Source organism: Phocoena sinus, chromosome 1 (genome assembly GCF_008692025.1).
Source record: "Phocoena sinus isolate mPhoSin1 chromosome 1, mPhoSin1.pri, whole genome shotgun sequence".
Taxonomy (NCBI): Eukaryota; Metazoa; Chordata; class Mammalia; order Artiodactyla; family Phocoenidae; genus Phocoena; species Phocoena sinus.
Genome location: NC_045763.1, coordinates 17,561,853 through 17,581,315, shown reverse-complemented (window position 1 = coordinate 17,581,315; position 19,463 = coordinate 17,561,853). Strand labels below are relative to the sequence as shown.

The 19,463-nt window shown below is 52.4% G+C and overlaps 1 protein-coding gene across 4 annotated transcripts in view; it reads right to left on the bottom strand.

Annotated features, from left to right (window-relative positions):
* Positions 1 to 2,436: 2,436 nt before the first annotated feature.
* ZBTB40 (zinc finger and BTB domain containing 40) overlaps positions 2,437 to 19,463 on the bottom strand; it is a 93,983-nt gene continuing 76,956 nt past the window's right edge. For 3 of the 4 annotated variants that reach the window (XM_032640617.1, XM_032640627.1, XM_032640634.1), the window contains one exon: positions 15,055 to 19,216. In XM_032640617.1, the coding sequence (XP_032496508.1) occupies positions 19,022 to 19,216 (195 nt within the window). In that variant the 3' untranslated portion in view covers positions 15,055 to 19,021. Of the gene's footprint in view, positions 2,452 to 12,650; positions 12,654 to 15,054; positions 19,217 to 19,463 lie in introns of those variants that run through there. The other variant, XR_004351130.1, reaches the window with a different exon arrangement.

Here is a 19,463-nt window from a genome sequence, read left to right as displayed (position 1 = left end):
CCACTGAAGCTCAGGGAGGAGAAGAATAAACAAGTGACAGGGAGAGAGGGGAAGGGGGTGGCGAGAGCAGATGCAGAGGAGCAGAGATGGGGGAGGAGAAGGGGGAAGAGGAAGAGGAGGCTGGAGAGGATGAGGCTGAGGCCAGAGACCTTGGGAGAGACAGAGCCCCAGAGATCAACCCTGACAGGAGGGGAAAGAGGAAGACCCAGAGGGAACAAGGCGAGAGAAGGAGAGAGGGAGAGTCAGAAAGGGGCAGAGAGACAGGCTGAGGGAGCCAGCGAGAGAGCCTCACACAGAGCCCAAGGATGGAGGTGGAGACAGGGATGCAAGGACAGGGGAGGGCAGGAAAGAGACAGGAGGGCAGGATGAACAGACAGATGAGAGCCCTGGGATGATGCTCTTTCACGAAGCGCCCAGGGCCAGGCCCAGGGCCCTGGGGTCCCAGCAAACACGTGGGGTGCCGGATCCCGGGTGTGGGGAGGGGCGTAGCTCAGGGCACTGGGTGGGGCAGGAGAAGAAAGTTCTCCCTCCCCCTCACACCTTAGCTGAGCTGAGGGAGCTAAGTGTGTCTCCAGATCCCAGAGTACTGCTGTGAACCCATCCTCCCTCCACTGCCCCGACCCCCAGCAAAGGGGCAGCTTGCAAGCAGGAGTGATAATGCCTAATCCCAAGGCAGTGTGTGTGTCCCAGGGAGACTGTGGTCCCCTCTACCCCAACAAACACAAACTCGCACATACGCGTGATGGCCGGGAAGGAGAGGGAAAGGGAGAGGCAGAATGAGAGAGGGTTCAAGGCGCAAGGAAAAGAGTCACTTCATCTCTCTGAGCCTCAGTTTCCTCCTGTGGGAAAAATCAGGATCAGAATATCACACATCCCCCCGGGCTCTTGGGAGGGTAAATGCGATGATTCATGTAAAGGGTTTAGCCCAGCACCTGGCTCAGTTGAAGGGACACACACTCAGAAATGGAACCCGGGTCCTGAGATCTATTTTCCCCATGACACCACCCCCTCCTGGGGACGAGGAAGGCAGTGCCCTTCTCCCCTCCGTCCTCTCTTCCCATGCTGGGCAGAGAGAAGCCTTACAGGGCTGCATGTACCTTGAAGCCCTCGTAGGACTCCCCCAGCCTCAGAGGGAGCTCTTGGTGTCACAGGCCCTATAGCTGCTGTCCAGACTGGCTCTCAGCAGGTGGGGAGGGATGGGGAGAGAGAAGGCAGCCCACAGACCCAGGCGGGGGCCACAGCTCTCCTGGATGCGTGAGAGCAGAGGCTGGGGGTCAGGACAAGGTGAGAACTCCAGCCCAGCACCATCCAATATGGCAGCCACTAGTCCCACGTGGCTACTGATCACTTGAAAAGTAGATAGTCTGAACTGAGATGATTTAGTACGAAAAAAAGGTCAAATATCTCATTAGTATTTTTACATTGATTACACATTAAGATGAAAATAATTTGGATGTATTGGGTTAAATAAAATATATTGTTAAATTAATTTCACCTGTTTTTTTCTTACCCTTTTCACATGGCTGATAGAAAATTTAAAATGACACTTGTGGCTTGTATCGTATTTCTATTGGTTTCAGAACATCTGAGCTGGAAGAACCACTAGACGTCCTAGAAGGGAAGGGACTTGTTCCAGGTCACACAGCCAGAAAGGAGTGTCCAGAAGGTGGAACTTAGGTCTCAGGGACAGAATTGGAAAGACAAACACTAGTCTCCTCTGGTGTCACCTGGGCCACTGGACGGGATGAGAAGGCAAAACTTCCGAGAGTTCTAACAACTGCGAGGTGGATTAGCGGCTTGAAAATGCTCCAACTACGGCCATCAGAAGATCTTGACCCGAGGCTCTCACCAAGGATGGGGACCAGAGGGTTAATGATGCCACAGACACTGAAGGGGGTGCTCATTTAAAGAGGTGGGAAAAAAAGGCAAAGCTGAACTCTGGGCAATTGTGAAGGCTGCAGTCTTTACCTGCTTAATAAAAGGCAGAGTGGAAGTACTGCAAATAGGACCTGCTCTGGGCCTCAGGCCCCAGGGACCCAGCAGAGGGCTGGGCGGAGAACAAAGCCAGTGTCTTCAGGCAGCAGACCGGGGCCAGTCCGTTAGCCTCTCTGGTGCCAGCTTCCTCGTTTCTGGCCTAGTGTCCAAGAGTGCAGCCTTTGGAATCCCATGGACCTGGATGGACACTGGCTACCCTATCAGAGGCCCTGAGCAAATTACTACTGAATGACTCTGAGGCCCCACTTCCTCTTTGAAAAACTGTGCCTAGCTCCTAACTTCAAGGATTGCTGGGAGGATGGGTGGGTGGCAGCTGTGAAGGGCTCAGGCCCTCTGGGCAGATGGGCATGGGAAGTATTCATTTGCTCAGCAAGCACTTTCTGGGCTCCTGCCCTGTCATAGGCGCTGGGAATCCAACAGTGAGCTACACAGGCCAGGTCCCTGCCCCTATGCTGCCTATAGCGTAGGTGAGGAGACAGACCAATGAGTAGAGACATTTATAAAAATGTGGATGGAGACAAGTGCGATGAAAACGACTAAAGGAGAGTGAAAGGATGGAGAGTGATATGGGACCGTTTTAGGCAGTGTGATGGCAGCTCTGGCATTGGACTTCTGGGTTACAACCCCAGTTCCACCTCCTAGTAGCTGTGTGACCTTGGCTAAGTGCCTCCATTTCTTCCCCTGTGCAATGGGGATGATAACACAGAACGAGGCTGTGCTGGCCTCCTGTGAGAGCCAGCGAGGCAGTTGGTCCACCTGCAGATCCGGACTCTGGCCCGGCCCTGTCCGGCAAGGCAGACCCAGAGACAGCGGCCCCTGGGGTCAGGGAAAGGCTAGGTTGCAACAGAGGCATGAAGGAGGGCTTCCTGAAAAAGCTGCCATCTGAGTCACAGCTCGGAATGCCTTCCAGCGGAAGCAGGAGTCGGCCAGGGAAAGGGGAAGGACAGGCACTCTGGCCTTCGGGACAGCACAAACAGAGGCTCAGGGAGCGGGGGGCCGTTCTTCCTTCTCGCCCCAGTAGCGGGGTCAGGCACAGTGCGTTTGGGGCTACTGGCAGTTTGAAAACGTGGAGAGTGAGGTTTGAGGCCGGGAATCGTGAGTGATGAGGCTGGAGAGGCTGGCCAAGGTCAGGTTGCAGAGAGCCCTGTCCGCCCAGCTGAGTCGCCAGGACTTCATCTTGGGCTCTCTTGGGGGTTGGAGCCAGGGCACGATGTGACCCCATCCATGTCCTAAGCAGATCCCTCTGATAGTTGCAGGTCTGTGAAGACAGCTGTATGGCCCCGTGGGCCTTCCTTTTTCCAGCCTGGGATCTCCAGGGCCTCCGGCTGCCCCAAGCCCACCTCTTCAGCGTGTGCTCTGCTTGTAAACGGCGCCCAGAGAGTGGCTCTCAGACGGACGTCCCAGGGCCGCCCTGGCTGAGCATCCAGCGCATCTGCCTCCCTAAACCCACCCCTGTCTGTGTCTTCTCACGCCCCACCCATGCCTGTTTTCAGCCAGTGGGTTCAAATCTTGGCTCCCCCACTAACTACCTGTGTGGCCTTGGCAAGTGACTAACTTCTCTGTGCCTCAGTCTCCTCACCTAAAAAATGGGGAGGAATCTCCTCACCACGGGGGCGGAGGTGTGAGTAGATGAGCTCATGTGTCTGTAGGCTGAGACTGGCGGCTCCTATGTGTTTTCCCATATCCATCGCCCTTGTGAAGTAGGCGGGGGAAGAGATTGTACTTATCTCCCGTTTTAGAGATAGAGGATGCTGACTCAGTACATCAGGGGCACTGCTGGGACCAAGAGTCAGGTATTTTGGCACCTGGTCTGGAATTCTTTCTACCATATCTGCTTGTCATCAAGAGCAGTATTTCAAGTTGAGGGATGGAGCTCTAGTGGGAGGATTCCAGGCATCTTCCCGTGGTGATGTTATTTTTGAGCTGAGGGTCTGAAAGAAAGAAGTTCTCAGCCTGCCCTCAACCCACTCTTCACCCCGTTTACCCTGCTCACTCGGCCCCTGGACGGGGAGCTGGGATCCAGCAGGCTGCCCTTGCCCAGAGCTACCTAGTCACCTGTCCAGCCCTGCTTGGCCCTGTCTTTGGAGCCTTCCTGATGCTAGAGCCCCATCCCCACTCCTACCCCTGGCCCCAGCACGGCACTTGTCATTGGGTATAATGATTGCCTAGTTTCTTGCCTGTCCTACACTAGATTGTAGCTTAAGGGCAGTGTCTCTGAGCTTGGTCACCTCTGTCCCCAGCACCAGGACTGAGCCCTGTTATTGTGTGGCCAAATGAGTGTGTGCTCCAAGCCCTTACCCTCCCTCCCTCCCTCTCTTAACCAGTGTGAGGGGTACACTGGTCTTTTGGCTGTGCCATGCGGCTTGTGGGACCTTAGTTCCCTGACTGGGGATCGAACCCAGGCCACGGCAGTGAAAGTGCCGTGTCCTAACCACTGAGCTGCCAGGGGCCTCCCCTAACTCTCTTTTTCATTATTGCTCCCCAAGGAGCCTTTTAAGACATCCTCTCCCCTAATCTCCATGCTCATGAAATTTTAATACCACAGATACACTGTATCTGTATATTTGTGTATGTAATTTTCACATATCTGCGCTTTATACGTAAAAAAGAGTAAGATTTTTTTCACTCTCCAGTTGCCAATTATCATCCCCCTTAACCTTAACCCATGTCACTCGTGAGTCCTGTGGACTCCAAACCACACTGGCTAGATTGACTTAATTGCTTCCCCACAGTCAATCACTTCTTGGTGGAAGATGAACACAGCAAAATTTGGGTTAGGGCCCATTTGCTGGTCAGATGGGTGCTATGGGAACAGGAAGCCAACGTGGACCCCAACCCCAGCTCCATCCACCCCAGCTGTGGGGCCCAGCTCAGGGGAGGCCGAGGGAAAGTTGGCCTCAAGAGTTTACGGGAGGTCTGAGTTGGTTGAGCGCTTCAAGATTGTCTGGTCTGAACTCATTTTACCAAAGGAGAGATTGAGGCCAAGGGAGGCATGGGGGAGTGGGAGGCCTGGAGAATTTATAACCGGACTGTGAGCCTGATGACGGGGGGACATGTCTTACTAATTCCTGTATCCCCAGCACCTGACACCATGTCTGACACAGGTTAGATGTGCAGGGCATGGTGGATAAACAGGTGAACGGGTGGATGGATGGATGGATGGATGAATGGGTGGATGGATGGATGCATGGATGGATGGATGGACGGACAGGTGGAAAGATGCACAAAGGAAGGGCAGATTGTGACACCTGGGTCTCTGGAAAGCTCTGGTGATGCTAGGTGCCACCTGGGCCTCAGAAAACAAAATAAGAATGCTGGACAAGGTGATCACTAACGTCCCTGACTCCAGACCCATGTTTCAACTGCCTACTCTGCAACTCTCCTTGGATGTTTAACTGAAATCTCACTTAACATGTCCCCAAGTGAATTCCTTATTTTTCCTCCAAAACCTGCCCCTCACTCTTCTCCCCTCCACAGCATATGGCAACTTCATGCTCCCATTTTCAGACCAAAAATCTTGGGAATCATCCTTAAGTCCTCTTTTTTCCCCTCAGATCCCACGTCTAATCCATCAGCAAACCCTGTCTGCTCTACTTTCAGCATCTGACCACTCCTCACCAGCACCCTGGTCCAAGCCAACATCATTTTCCCTCCTTGGCTAACAAATGAGCCACTCGGAAACTTATTTAGGTTGCAGCCCCATTTTAATTTTTTATCTTTACGAAATTCTTCTGTGACGCAATATTGCAATAACCCCTAAGTAATCTCCCAGCACCCACCCTCTCTCCCTGTTTATTCTCTACACAGCAGCCGCAGCACTCGATCAGACCCTCACAACGCCCTAGAAGGTCCTGTGGAGTCTGGGCCTGACTCCTTTTCTAACTTGATCTCCTACTACTCTCTCCCTGGCCCACTCTGCTCCAGCCCACTGGCCTCCTCTGTACCCCTCACACTGGCCACGTGCCCTCGCCTCAGAGCCCTTGCATGGGCTGTTCCCACTGCTGGGGATGCTCTCCCCTAGACATTCACACGGCCAGGCTCTCAAAGCCATCAGGTCTTTGCTGGAATCATGTAATAAGTGAGGCCTTTCCCAGCCCCCTATCTAAACCTCTGCCATGCCTCCTGCCCCCGCTGCCAATTTAATTTTTCTCTTTGACGCTCAGCAATGCCCAGCAGACTATATATATACTCATCTATTGTCTGTCTCTTCTACTAAAATATGAGCTCCACGAGAGCAGGGGTTTTATTCTGTTCTGTCCACTGAGGTGTCTCCAGCACCTAGAACCCTGTCTCAGCTACAGTGAGTGCTTGATAGATGCCTGTCATCAAATGACTGAATTCTAGGAGGTTAGTGCTGTGAGGGGCATGGCAGGGGACCAGGCCTGTCTCAGGAAGCCTTAGGCATCACCTTTGTTCTTTTGCACCTTCATTTGCCGCTTTTACTCAGTCGCTCAGTAGAGGCACAGGGCTCTATGGAGGGTTAAGACATGAACACAGACAGATACTGCATAATTCCACCTCTGTGAGAAACTTAGACTAGCCAGAGTCAGAGACAGGAAGCAGAATAGAATGGTGGCTTCCAGGAGGAGTGGGGAATGGGGGGTGACGCTAACAGGAACGGGGCTTCCTTCAGGGGTGAAGAAAATGTTCAATGGGGACACAGTTTCAGTATGAAATGATGAGAAAGTTCTGGAGATGGACAGTGGTGATGGTGGCACAACAATGTGAATGTAGTTCACACTGAACTTTACACTTAAAAATGGCTAAAATGGGGCTTCCCTGGTGGCGCAGTGGTTGAGAGTCCGCCTGCTGATGCAGGGGACACGGGTTTGTGCCCTGGTCCGGGAAGATCCCACATGCCGCAGAGCGGCTGGGCCCGTGAGCCACGGCCACTGAGCCTGCGCATCCGGAGCCTGTGCTCCACGACGGGAGAGGCCGCAGCAGTGAGAGGCCCATGTACTGCCAAAAAAAAAAAGGCTAAAATGATAAGTGTTATGTATATTTTGCCACAAAAAAAAGTTTTTAAAAAAAAGACATGAACACAAATTACCATATGATCAATATTGTGGGTCATACAGGGTAACAGAAAAGTCCAAGGGAAGACAATTTTGGCTGAGGTAACTGAAGGAAACTTTCTGGAGTGAGAGACATTTGGGCTGGGCCTTGAAGGATAGGGAAAAGCTGGGTGGAAAAGGCTGGCAGGGGGCATGGGTGGGTGATGGGGACAGCTTGGGCCAAGGCCTGCAGGTAAGCTTGCCCCTGAGTGTGTATGCTTGGCTGGGGTACACAGGGCTCCATGCTGGGAATCTTGAATCCCTGTCACTTCTCCCTTCCACCCGGCAGTCTGTGCATGAGCCCCCAGTAAGGTTCGTGGGGAAGCTTCTGACCAGAAGATGGGGGCAACCTGTGGAATCCAGGGGATCCTATCTCCTCAGGCCTCCTTAGTGGTGGGTTGAGGAACCCCCCATAAACCTGGGGTTCTGGTCTCAGTTGCCCAGCCAGCCAGCCAGGCCTCTCCCTGTTAGTGCTAAGGCCACAGTCTAACTAAGGTCAGGGGTGGAACTCCTAGCAGGACTCCCTCCTCCTGTTACCCTGTGGGCATCAGAGTCTAGACTATGAAGCACAGTCTCCTGCAACAGCTGGCCTTTCTGGGGTCGGGTCCAGGGAAGCTAATAATAACCGCTTATGGAGTCCCTTCTCTGCCTGGCACATAACGGCCTTCACGGGTATAATTTTATAATCCTAAGAGGCAGGCAAGGACTATTATCCTTCCCATTTCATAGATAAGGACAGTAAGGCTCAGAGAGGTTAAGTGCTTTGCCCAGAGCCAGAGAGCTGGGCAGTGGCAGGGCTGACATTAGACCACATGACTCCACAGCCCTGACTCTCAGCCCTTGGGCTACCCCAAGCCCTAGGCTTGCTTCAGACCAGGGCTCGCAGGGCCACTGTGCTAATGGCCCTCTAATCCTGGGGCGGCTCCTCCCCACAAGCTCCAGGAAGCTTCCCTCTCCCAGGCCTAGATGCTTTTGTTGCCTGTCCCTGCCAGCTCCTCCCCGCTGTGCCAGAGGTCCCTCCTACGGTGAGGAGAGGCAGGGCTGTACCAGCTGGATGACGCCACAGGAGGCTCTCTTTGGTATAGCTCTTGGCACCTGCGCCAGCGTCTTGGCCCAAAGAGGACACGTTCCCCTTCTTCCAACCTCTCTTCCTTGAGAGCAGGGTGACAAGGTACTGCTGGGTGTTGTGCGTGCAGCCCCGAAGCCCATCAGGGCCTTCCCTGCGCACTCGCCACGTGGCAGCCCCTTGCCCAACTCAGGCCTCACGGCACTGTGCGGGCAGCACCAGGACAGGTGAGGAACCAGAGGTTCAGAGGTAAGTCACACAATGTGAAAGCAGTAGGGTCAGGCCCAGATCCTGATTTCTCTACTACTTGTGCCATATAAGGAATCATAGGACACTGGAGAAGGGCCCTCAGAGGTCACCTAATCCACTCGCTGGGGTGGGTGGGGCTGAAGAGACCTGTCCAAGGTCACGCAGCTCGTGAGTGACCAGGAATTTAGTTTTCCCACGACTCTCATTATAAACGTGCTGGCACGTTGCCACATATCTTATTAGCTCCAAGAGAAACAAAACTTGCATTTAAGATTGTGGTAGGCTTTTTAAAAAATGTGTTTGAGGCCAGTGCCTTCCACTACAATAGTTGTCAGAAAGCCACAGACACACAAAGGTGAGCCTGTCCCCCCAAAGCATGCGTGGCCCCTGGCGCCCACCTCCTGTGCGGACAGTGTCTGGTGCCCAGGCAGCGTGCTCAGTGCAATGTCTTCTCAAGGACAGGACAGGGAGAGGGCTTCCTGGCTGCCCCCATGGCACCTTCTAACTTCAGTTTAGCTCTGGTCTAGAGCCGGAGAGAAACAGGAGTAAGAACTGGGCATTTTGTATTTATACCAGCGTGACTCTTCCAGCAGGAGGTTACCAGCTTGGACGAGTTTCTCAACCCTTTTGAGCATCAACGTGCTCGTCTGTGGAATGGGGTAACAGTAACAGCAGGATCAGTCACGATGGTGTAGAGCCCCTGGTACGATAAACGGTGGAGACGACGACGAGGATGAAGATGGGGGGCACAGAGCAGCGATGGCACTGACCATACGAGTGTAAAGCAAGGGACAGCCCTATTGAACGAAACTAAGTGTTCTGAGCCCCGCAGCCAGTGTCTACCACTCACTCATGTGCACCTCCCTCCTGACACGGCACCAGGGGAAGGTCATGGGTGTTGGAGCCTGACAGACCTGGGTTTGAATTTAGGCTCAGCCACTTGCCATATGACGCTCATCCCTGGCCCTCCAGCTAGTTCTATGCCATCCAGACGATAACCACCAGCCACACACGACTATTTAAATTAAAACGTAAAATTCAGCTTCTCAGTCACACTGGCCATGTTTCAAGTGCTCAAAGCCACATCTGACTACTGGCTCCCGCATGGCACGGTGCAGAGAAGACCGCTTCCCTCATCACAGGGAGTCCTCCTGGACAGTGCTCACCTGTGCCCTGAACGTGGACGTGGCGCCTGCACGGGAGATGCTGCACACATGGCCTGGCAGGGCAGAGGGCCACAAGGGGCGCTCAGCCCGTCCCTGCTGCGAGCACTCTGGCTGAGCCCTGAGTCTCCTCCCTCACCTGGCCTCAGTTGTGCTCTTTCTTGCAGCGTGGATGTAATGCTGGGCCCAGCTGCTCTGACTGCATTTCTGCTACTGACTTACCACGTGACCAAGTGACATCACCTCCTGGAACTTCAATTTCTTCATTTGCAAACTAATAATTCATACCCCTCCAGTCTCAGAGCAATGTTGCCGGTCAAGCAAGTAAATGATTGCAAGTGCTCTGAAACGTGCGGACTATAGAGTCTCAGGGACAGCACAGTGAGATGGGGAACGCCTCCATCTGGTGTCAAAACTGGACTGCAATCCCACCTATCACTAGCTAAGGACCCTTAAGTCTTCAGAGGAGGCTGCGTCTAAACGCCTTCACTGTAAAAGGGTAACAATGAAGATACTGTAAACTTTCACATTACTGAGAGGATCAATGATGTATCTGAAAGCAGCAGAGTGGTACTCAAGAGCAAGGCATTATGGGACCACTGCTCCTGTACGAAACGAGGGAGGCCCAGCTGAGCCAAGCATCTGGCACCTCCACTCCTTTCTGTGCTCCACTTGCCAGAGAGCCCTGCTCCCACCAGGTGAAACCTCTCCTGCTCCAAGCCAAGAGACCAGGTTGGGACAGAAATGGGGGCACCAAATGGGTCAAGACAGCCTGTTCTGCTGATGCCAGAAAAAGACACCAAGCCCGCTTGGGCCACACGGCTAGGTCACATCTATGAAGTCCGCTTCCATCTGTGACGTGTCCCTTGGGCTGCAGGATCTCGCTCCAGGTGGCTCCGGGGTCCCAGGCCTCCAGAGCCCAGCGCTGCTCCTGGGTTTGCTGCTCAGCAGTCATAGAGCAGGTGTTCCCTGGACACCAGACAGGTGCCAGACACCAAGGAAATGGGGGATGGAGAGACGGCTAATACCGGGCCCTGCCCTCCAGGGACTCTGTCTGGCTGGCCCTCTTTTTCAGCTTCCACTCCCTCACAGAAGTCCACCCTACCTGAGATTCAGAAGCACCCAGTGGGGTCTCTACACTGGGACAGGGACCACCCGAGGCTTTGGGTCCCTTGATAACATGAGTGGTATCATTTTTATTGAGCACTTCCTACATGCTATGATCTACACCAGAGTCTTACACGTGTTCCTTTTAATTTCCACAATTCTTAGAGTTTTTATTACCTCCAATTTACAGATAAGAAAAAAAAAATCAAGGAAGAGAAGAGTTAACGTGCCCAAAGCACACATCTAACAAGGGATAGAGCAGGGATTTGAACTCAGATCTGAATACTCTAAAACAGGACCCTGAACCACTGCATTTTATATTGTCTTCTGATCCTGTATTCTCCAATGAAATGATTGCTCTTCTAGAAAACGTTTTTTCCTTCAGGAGCCCAGGATAAGAGGAGAGACGGGCAAGGTAAAGAGGCCAAGATGCTTCCCTGAGCTGCCTGGTGGGGAACCACCCTCACCCAGTTGGGCCAGGCCCAGTGCTGGGCTCGGTGGGAGCCGAGGCAGGACCTGTAGCTGTCCTCTGACTCTAAGGAAGAGCCCCGCCCGAGCCGTCAAGGGTCGACTGAGGATGGGTGACACTGTGAGGGGCAGTGGGGCCCCTAAAAGTGACAGTTCCCAGGCCACAAACAATCTAGTCCCCAAACAAGGCAAAGAACACGACTCTTGGTGCTACTGGACACATTTCCAGCTGAGAAAAGCAGAGTTTCAGGCCTGGTGGGCTGTCTCAGGCAGGATGGATAGAGGGGAAGAGGAAGGAGAGAGGAGGCTGGGAGACGTGGTAGGTCCATGACAACAGCCCAGGTGGCACAGACCCGTGGCTGAAGGACTGGGAAGTATGGCTGCCTAGGTATTTTCTGGCTACCTGAGTATTAAGCAAGAAATGCTTGAACGTAGCTTGGTATTTAAGAGCAAGCTCTGGAGTCAGGCAGCCTGGATCACACCCCAGCTGTGCAGCTCACTGGTCACTTAACTGTCAAGTGGCTTTTCTGGTGTAGGTTTCCTTGCCTGTAACGTGGGGTAACAGTACCTACATCATGGTGCTGGTGAAATAAAAATTACATAAAGCTCTTTGCCCTGTATCCAACACGTAGTAAGCACCTAATAACATTAATTATTAATTATGAGAATGTTTCTCAAAAATATTAATCCTCCCCCCCCAAAAAAAAGACAAAAATAAAAAAGAAACACAGCATTTATAGGTATTTAGGTTGTGCGTTTGGACTCGCATGGTGCTTTTTTTTTTTTTTTTAATATTTATTTATTTGGTTGTGCCAGGTCTTAGTTGCATTAGGCAGGCTCCTTAGTTGCGGCACACGGGCTCCTTAGTTGTGGCCTGCGAACTCTTAGTCGTGGCTTGCATGTGGGATCTAGTTCCCTGACTAGGATTGAATCTGGGCCCCCTGCATTGGGAGCACAGAGTCTTCTCCATTGCGCCACCAGGGAAGTCCCTGGAATGGTGTTTTTGGTACTTGTTTCTCATATACAACCCTTGCCTAGCCAACCAGGTTAACAGTCCCCTAGAAGCAGACATCACACACTATTTTAGCCCGATACGGCCCCAACCTCTACAGCATTGGGCATGGGTCCACGCACATAATAGGACCTCAGAGACTCCAGAACTTCAGGACTAAAAGACACCTTCTGTGCCGGGCTAACCGCGCGCGTGTGTGTGTGTGTGTGTGTGTGTTAACTAAAAGGATAACGCACAGTTCTTGGCCTTGAAAGGGTCACAGTTTAGCGAGGGAGGATCTTAAATCATCCTGTGACAATCTAATAATCCCATGCTCCCAAACCCACACGCACTCTTACCTGACATCTCTCACCCCGCCAGTCATGCATGCGTGCACATTTCCCCTCAGTTCCCTGGGCTCACAGGCAGCTCTAGCCCTGGCCTCTCTGGAAATGCTAGCTTTGGTCTGGACCCTGCGTGGAGCACAGAGGTTTCAACCTTAAATGGAGTGAAAAGCCGTTTGGCCCTGTGCCAGCCTCATGGGTCCCCTTCCCCACCCCCTGCCCATTTTTATCAGACCTCCTGATGGCAGGTCTATGAAGTCTCCCCTGGAGAGGGCTGTGGGTCCCTGGACTGATGTGTTTGATCAGATGTTTCTGGTCTGCGCTGGGGGAACCAGTGCAAGAAGAGCCGGCAGGAGTGGTGTTTGATCAGAAAAGCTGGGAAGCTCTGGGCCCAACTAGCTGCTGTTAACCTTCTGCTACGCTCTCCTCAGAGGACAAAGCAAGGAGGATGTTCTGATGGACCAGCCCACAGGGAACTTGGGAACCTGCTCGCTGGCCAGGGTGAGAGGTGGAAGCTGGGCTCTGCCTAAGCGCATGAGGGCTGGCGGGAGCAGCACTGCCCGCTCCTGGCTGAACGGCAGCAACACCTGCCAAGCTCCCTAGGCTCACTGCCTGGTGCCAGGTATGTCAGGGAGACAAGCGTCTAGTGGACGTGGGACCTCTGCTCTGGGAGCACTGTGTGACAGAGCAGAGGACGGGACAGATGCACAAGGAAAAGCCTGGAGAACATTCACCAGAAGGTGAGCGCAGCTTCCAAGCCCATGTCCTGGATCCTCTCTTCTCAGTGAAAGCTTGATTCCTGGAGTGTTTCCCAACAAAGGTCTAGGACGAGTCCACATTGAGCCATAAGCTATTTCTCTTTTTTCACCCAAACATGCACCCGAGTACCAGCTCATGGAGGGGAAGGTAAACAATGAATCTGAAAGCTCCAGAGGCAAGGTAGGAAGGCCAGAAATCATCACAAATGTAGTGGTTCCATTTCCCTCGCTCTCACTGGATGTGCTCCCGCCTGACATCCAGTCTGTGTCTTTCCTCGGACATGACCCCTCAGCTGTGGCACCAAGGAGCTCTGAGAGTCTGGCTCCAACCCAGGAGGTCCTGTCCCCCCTCTTATCACCATCCACCCTGGCCTGGGACAGAGGCTCTGGATTATTATATATAATGCAGCCCAGAGAGCTCCATCTGACCTTGGTCTGGGGCTCCCCTAGCCTCCACCCCAGGCCCTCTATCTTAGGATACATCAGGCATCCTCCTTTCCTGCCCTTCTCTGCCCTCTTCCCTCAGGTTCTTTTAAAGTGTTAGAAACACTAACACACACCATCTACAAAGCATCTATACTGTTAGCCATTTTACAAATGTTGCCTGTCCTCCTCACTGTCATCATTAGGGATGACTATCCCAAGGTCACAGTCTGTTTAGAGGGGGGGCTGGGAAGCTCCCCAGCCCGTGCACTTTGCACCACGCTGCTCTGCCTCTTGCAGCCAGCCCCCTGGCCCAGGCTTAAGGTAACTACACCACCAGGGAATCGCTCGGCCCATTTCCTACCTTTGCTCAATCACTCCTGACCCACAGCAGCACTTCACCTCTGTACACACACACTTTCATGGCCGGAGCCCAGCTGCCTGGGACACTCAGGATTATTGCTCCAGATGCGACACTCCAGCCCCTCTCCAAAGACATCACTTAGGCAGAAAGGCATACTTCCTAAAGGCCCTGTGGGATCTGGGCAAGGGTTAGGACTGTCCCAGGAGAAGTGAGCAGTCGCCCCCAGCCCTGCCTCAGGGCGGACCTGAGCCTAGGGGCTGCAGTATATGACGCCCCGCCCCTGGCCTTACCTGCAGGACTCTTACTGCAGAAATTATGCACATCCTATCCGTGTGTCTGCCTCTCTTGTCTCTTTGTTGGCTGTCAGCAACACGACATTTTCAGCTGTTCACCATGAAAAGTTTCTGCTTATTTTTACAGTTATCTGCTGAGCACTTTGTGCTTTGGGGGCAGTTGAGATTCAAGAGATAAACGAAAAGTGCTGTTATAAAGATCCCTAAGGATGCAGACAGAGAGAGGAAGATGAGAGACACGTAAAGGTATAGGAATGAACAAGGCACGTAAAGGTGCAGGAATGAACAATCTTCCCAGTGCTAGAAAGTGTAGGGAATGGCTGACCTGTATGTGAAGGACTCTATTAATTACAACTAAAATTTTCAACACCAAATTTCAAACACCAAACATTAAATCTAGGCTTTTGACTAGTACTACAATTCTGTGGGGTAAATACAATAATTTCCTCCATTTGTGAACGGGAGCTGGAAGGAGGGAGCTCAGAGAGGACAAGTATCTCACCAAGGTCACACAGTCATAAAGTGGCACAGCTGGGATGTACCCAGGTTGGACACCAAAGCCTGTCTCTGAAACCCTGCACCACACTTGCTCCCTGGGAACGAGGGTTTAGAAAAATGAGACTCCACACGGCAGGAGAGTTTTCTGTCCTTCCCAGGCCATGCTAACAAGGCCTGCAGGTACACAATAGCCCCTAGGAAACCAGGCCTATCAAGCCTGGTCCCATCTGACAGCTGCCCAGAACCAAAGAGAAAACAGGTTTATAGCATCACAGTCCATTTGAAACTCATGCAGCATAATTTTTTTCAAAGTACATATTTTATTTACATAGAGTAGTGCAAGGTGAACACGGACAATGGTTTGTAATCCAATTTAAACAGCCATCGTGTGCTGGCTGACCTGGCCTGACATGTGCACCCTGTCCTGACCGTGGGTGGTAGCAGGTGTGACTGGCCTTTGTAAGGGAAATGATGCAACATTTCCATGATTTGGAAGCAATCTAAATTAGCTGATGGGATAATTTTTTTTTTTTTTTCCAACAATGTAATCCCCGAAGCACAGCAACTTCTCCCTTCCTTACAGGCCAAGTCATAGGTGTAGCAAGTTTCTGAGTTCTGGCTGTGCTTCTGAGCTTCTGGCCCAAGTCCTACCAGCCCCAAGGTTTTCCATGGCAACAAAATTCTCCCCTCAACCCCTAATTTTTCTTTCACTCCCACTTTCTCCCTACTTCCCAAGTATCCCTGCAATACACTAGGCCAAGTGGAGCAGGGCAGGGGCTGCTGAAGTCTTCCTTTGGGAGGACTGATTAAAGCATCCCAGGATTTTCTCCACCACTGTCCAACTTCCTAGTCCCAACTGAATAGAAATATTGCTTGTCCCCTAGAACCATGCTAGGTAAGGCTGGCAGCTCCTCCAACCCTTAGTCAATTCTTAGATCTCAGGCACGTGAGAGTTAAATCCCCCACCCCATATTATTAATAAGTAATCAGCCTTTGGTGACTGCAGCATCACCTAGGGTAGAGAAACTCTTTGGGCCCATCTCATCTTTCTCCTCGATTTACACCATGAGCAGAGAACAGGGCCCTTGTCTCCCCATTTACCCCTGTTTGACTGGATCTATTTCACCCTCAGTCCGTGACTCTCAGGGCTCTTCCCTGGGGGATGAAGCTGAAATACATTCCATGGCTGGTGGGAGGGGAGAGTCAGACAGCTTCCTCAGAGAGGACATGAATGACCAGGGAACCTGGCATTCACACTGTAGACTGTGGCACTTGCTGGACTCAGGCTTTATAAAATAAACAAGTCTCTGCCCCTTTGCTGCCCCTCAGGCTCTGCTCACACACTTGCACAGTCCCATCTTCCCAGAGCGATCCTCGCTCTTGAGCCATCTATTTGCTGTCTGTCTCACTCATCAGGGATGGGCAAATGCCGTTCCGTAAGTGATCCCCACGGAATCAGACTCCAGGTTGGAATCTGTCTGCCCTTTCCTCCTCACCAGGTGTTTCATAAGCTCTGGAGGCAGAGAAGAGTTGGGGTCTTACTGAATAAATATGCGTTCCAAGAAGTCCACAGACTCCTCTACACCACTGCCAGTGCCCCCAGGGTTCAGCCCTGAGGCCACAAGGGCAGCACCACGGCAACAAGGCAGAGACCACCACTGCCACATGAGAGCAAGTGATGTGGACAAGGGGACCCTGGTGACATGTCCTCCATGGCAGCAATGCAGAAGGTCTCTTGGGCAGAAGTGGGAGAAAAGAATAAAATGGCCAAGTAGGGCTAGAAATAGTCTTCCTACAATAAAATCCAGGCTTGGGCGTCTCTAGGGAGCAGCGCTGTAAAAGCGCTGTTGGCGCAGCAGCTTGCCGAGGCCCACTCGGAGCAGAGACGAAATTCGGGGCGGACCTTTCGCTCATGTTGACCAGAACCAGCACAGGCCTCGTGCTCCTGCTGGCTGTGCCACAGGGTGAGCGTGCAGCCGGCAGCATATCCCACTGCTCTGTCTGCTCTTGGCAAAGCGAGTTGTGAGTCTGGTGATTCTGAAGAAAACGAGTGTCCTGCCACGATCTGGGTCTCCACCAGCAACCTGAGGAAGGGTGCCTCAGTACTTGAAAGGATCTGGAAGTTGGGTTTAAAGCTTATAGCTTTCTTTATTCAGAAGACTTTTTAAAAAGAAAAATCACTTTCCCCTATAGGTCCTCAGCAATTAATTTTTAAATTTATTTTGTTTTTTTGGCTGGAAGAAGTTTTGATAACGCTGCGGCCACCCACGCACTCTTATCTGCCGGGCTTGGCCTCCATGCCCTGAAGCAGGGCTGCTCCACTCTTTCAATGGGTTTGATCTGGTGCCAAGGGGAGATTCGGTGCCATCTCATCACTTGCTGATCAACAGCAATCCCGGTCTGACAGCTCACAGAACTGAAAACCCTTAAGAAGACGGAGACAGCCTTGGCAGAAGCAGTGAGGGCCTCACAGGGAGGCAAAGTCTTAAAGGTTTGAGCACCATCTTCTGGTCAGTTATTAGCCTCTGGAAACTTCATTTACTTCAGAATGGGACGATCCCTGAGCCGACTAGCTCAAGTGATTTGCACATAAAATGAGCACACAACTGGAGGCGGGGTGAGCTGGCCCAGCTGCCTGCACAGAGCAGGATGGATGCCAGCAGACACACTGGCAGTGTTAAGGTCCCACCTTCTGCCCTTCCAGCAACGTGTGATGGCGACAGAAGTAGCGACCATGACCCAGATCGACCCCTCCCCTGCTGGTACCTGGTGATGTGAAATGTGCTTAGAAAGAAGGGGTGGGCTTGTCTTCTGCCAGCCTGTATTTTGAGGGTGAGTGATCAAACTGGGCAGTACCTTCCACAGGGGGTCAACCACACAAGGTGGCAGGGAGCCGTGCTGGGTGTGTAAACACTGCCCTAGCAGACTTCAACCTTCTGCCATCAGGGAAAGGAAGATAAATGCTAGTCATTCCTTCCATCTAATTGCACTTCATAATGGATTCCATAAACCATTAATTATCAGATTATATTTTAGGAATTGAAGATGAAAAAGCTTTGTAAAATTCAGACTCCAAAGGATCACTGACCTGCGGTCACAGTGGCAGCTGGAAAGAGCTCAGGGGCCACCACGGGTGCTACTCCACCTGGCGCTGGTTCACTGCTACGTTACATGTATCACGTGCTCCTCAGGGAGGGGACGAGGCTTCCAGGTTGGGTAGAAGCTTTAGGCTTTGATTAGGGAAAGGGGATTGAGGACACCACAGAAAAGCTATGGGAACCAGCCTCAGGTGCAGAATACCATGAAGAGTTTCCTGGTAAGGCAGAGACGGTTTGCAGCTAGATGGCCTCACACTGAACACTCCCAGAAGAAACACTCCAAAGGCTTTGTTTTGGGAATGGCTGACTATACTGACAAGGTGGGACTCAGCATGGAAATGAAGCCTTCCTGTGTCAGCATGCTGCTACCTGTCCTACTGCCACCATGTGAGGAGGCTGGAAGGATGACAGACGTGAGGGAGGTGCTGAGTGTGCTCAAGGCTGGGAACCCCCAGATGGTCTGATGGTGCTTTTCTCTCTCTTTTTTTTTTTTTGCGGTACGTGGGCCTCTCACTGTTGTGGCCTCTCCCGTTGCGGAGCACAGGCTCTGGACGCGCAGGCTCAGCGGCCATGGCTCACGGGCCCAGCCGCTCCACGGCATGTGGGATCTTCCCAGACCGGGGCACGAACCCGTGTCCCCTGTATCGGCAGGCGGACTCTCAACCACTGCGCCACCAGGGAAGCCCCCTATTTTCCCTCATTTTTAAATGGCCAGAAGGCACTGGCAGCACCTGCAGCCCCACTCTGTGGGCCACTGTCCTGCACTGAGCTGCTGCTCTGCATGCTGAGGGCTGCCAGCACATCACACCGCTCTGGTTACTCTGGTCACCAGCTCTTATTCCACTGCTCTTTCAGGCTCTATTTCAGAAGCTATACTCCACTTGGGGATGGACAGTGTCAGAGAGGCCACAGCAGCAGGCCTGTGAGGAACAGGCCTGCCTGCTACGGAGGGCGGTCACGTTGGTGTTGATGACTCAGACTTGGTTTTATGAGAACTGTGATGCTTCTGTCCGTTTCCCAAGTGAGACCACTTAGGTTGGTGCTAAGCTAAGATGCTCAATACTCAGGACATCAAGGGAGGAAGGGCAAAAGGCAAGTGTGGAGCATTCTCTCTATTGCAAACGTAGGACCCTCCACGATGAGCAGCCACTCACTTGGCCTCCCCACAGATTAGGGTCACGGTACCGTCTAGCAAGTCCTCCACGGTCACTGCCACAAGCTCAGAGCTGGTCTGGGATGTCTGCGAATCTGGCAATGTCACAAACACCTGTGAACCAGCAAGCTGGGTCTCCTCCAAAGTGATCACCTGCTCCGTCTGGGCCACCGGCTCTGGGGTTTGGATCACCTGAAAGGGAAAGACCGTGAGGCTGCTCTGGGCAGTGTCCACAGTTGGCTCCCCAGAACTTACATGGTTTTCATCTCACGCTGTAATGATGATATTTATGTTTTCACCAGAGGAGAGCAGTTACATGTGCTTAATGGGAAGAGGCAAGTCTAACACACCAGTGATGCAAAAGAGAAGGCAGGCAAACAAGTAACTCTGTGCCAAATTGCTGTAATTTAGCTCCGTATGCCACCTCAGGGTGCCTGGA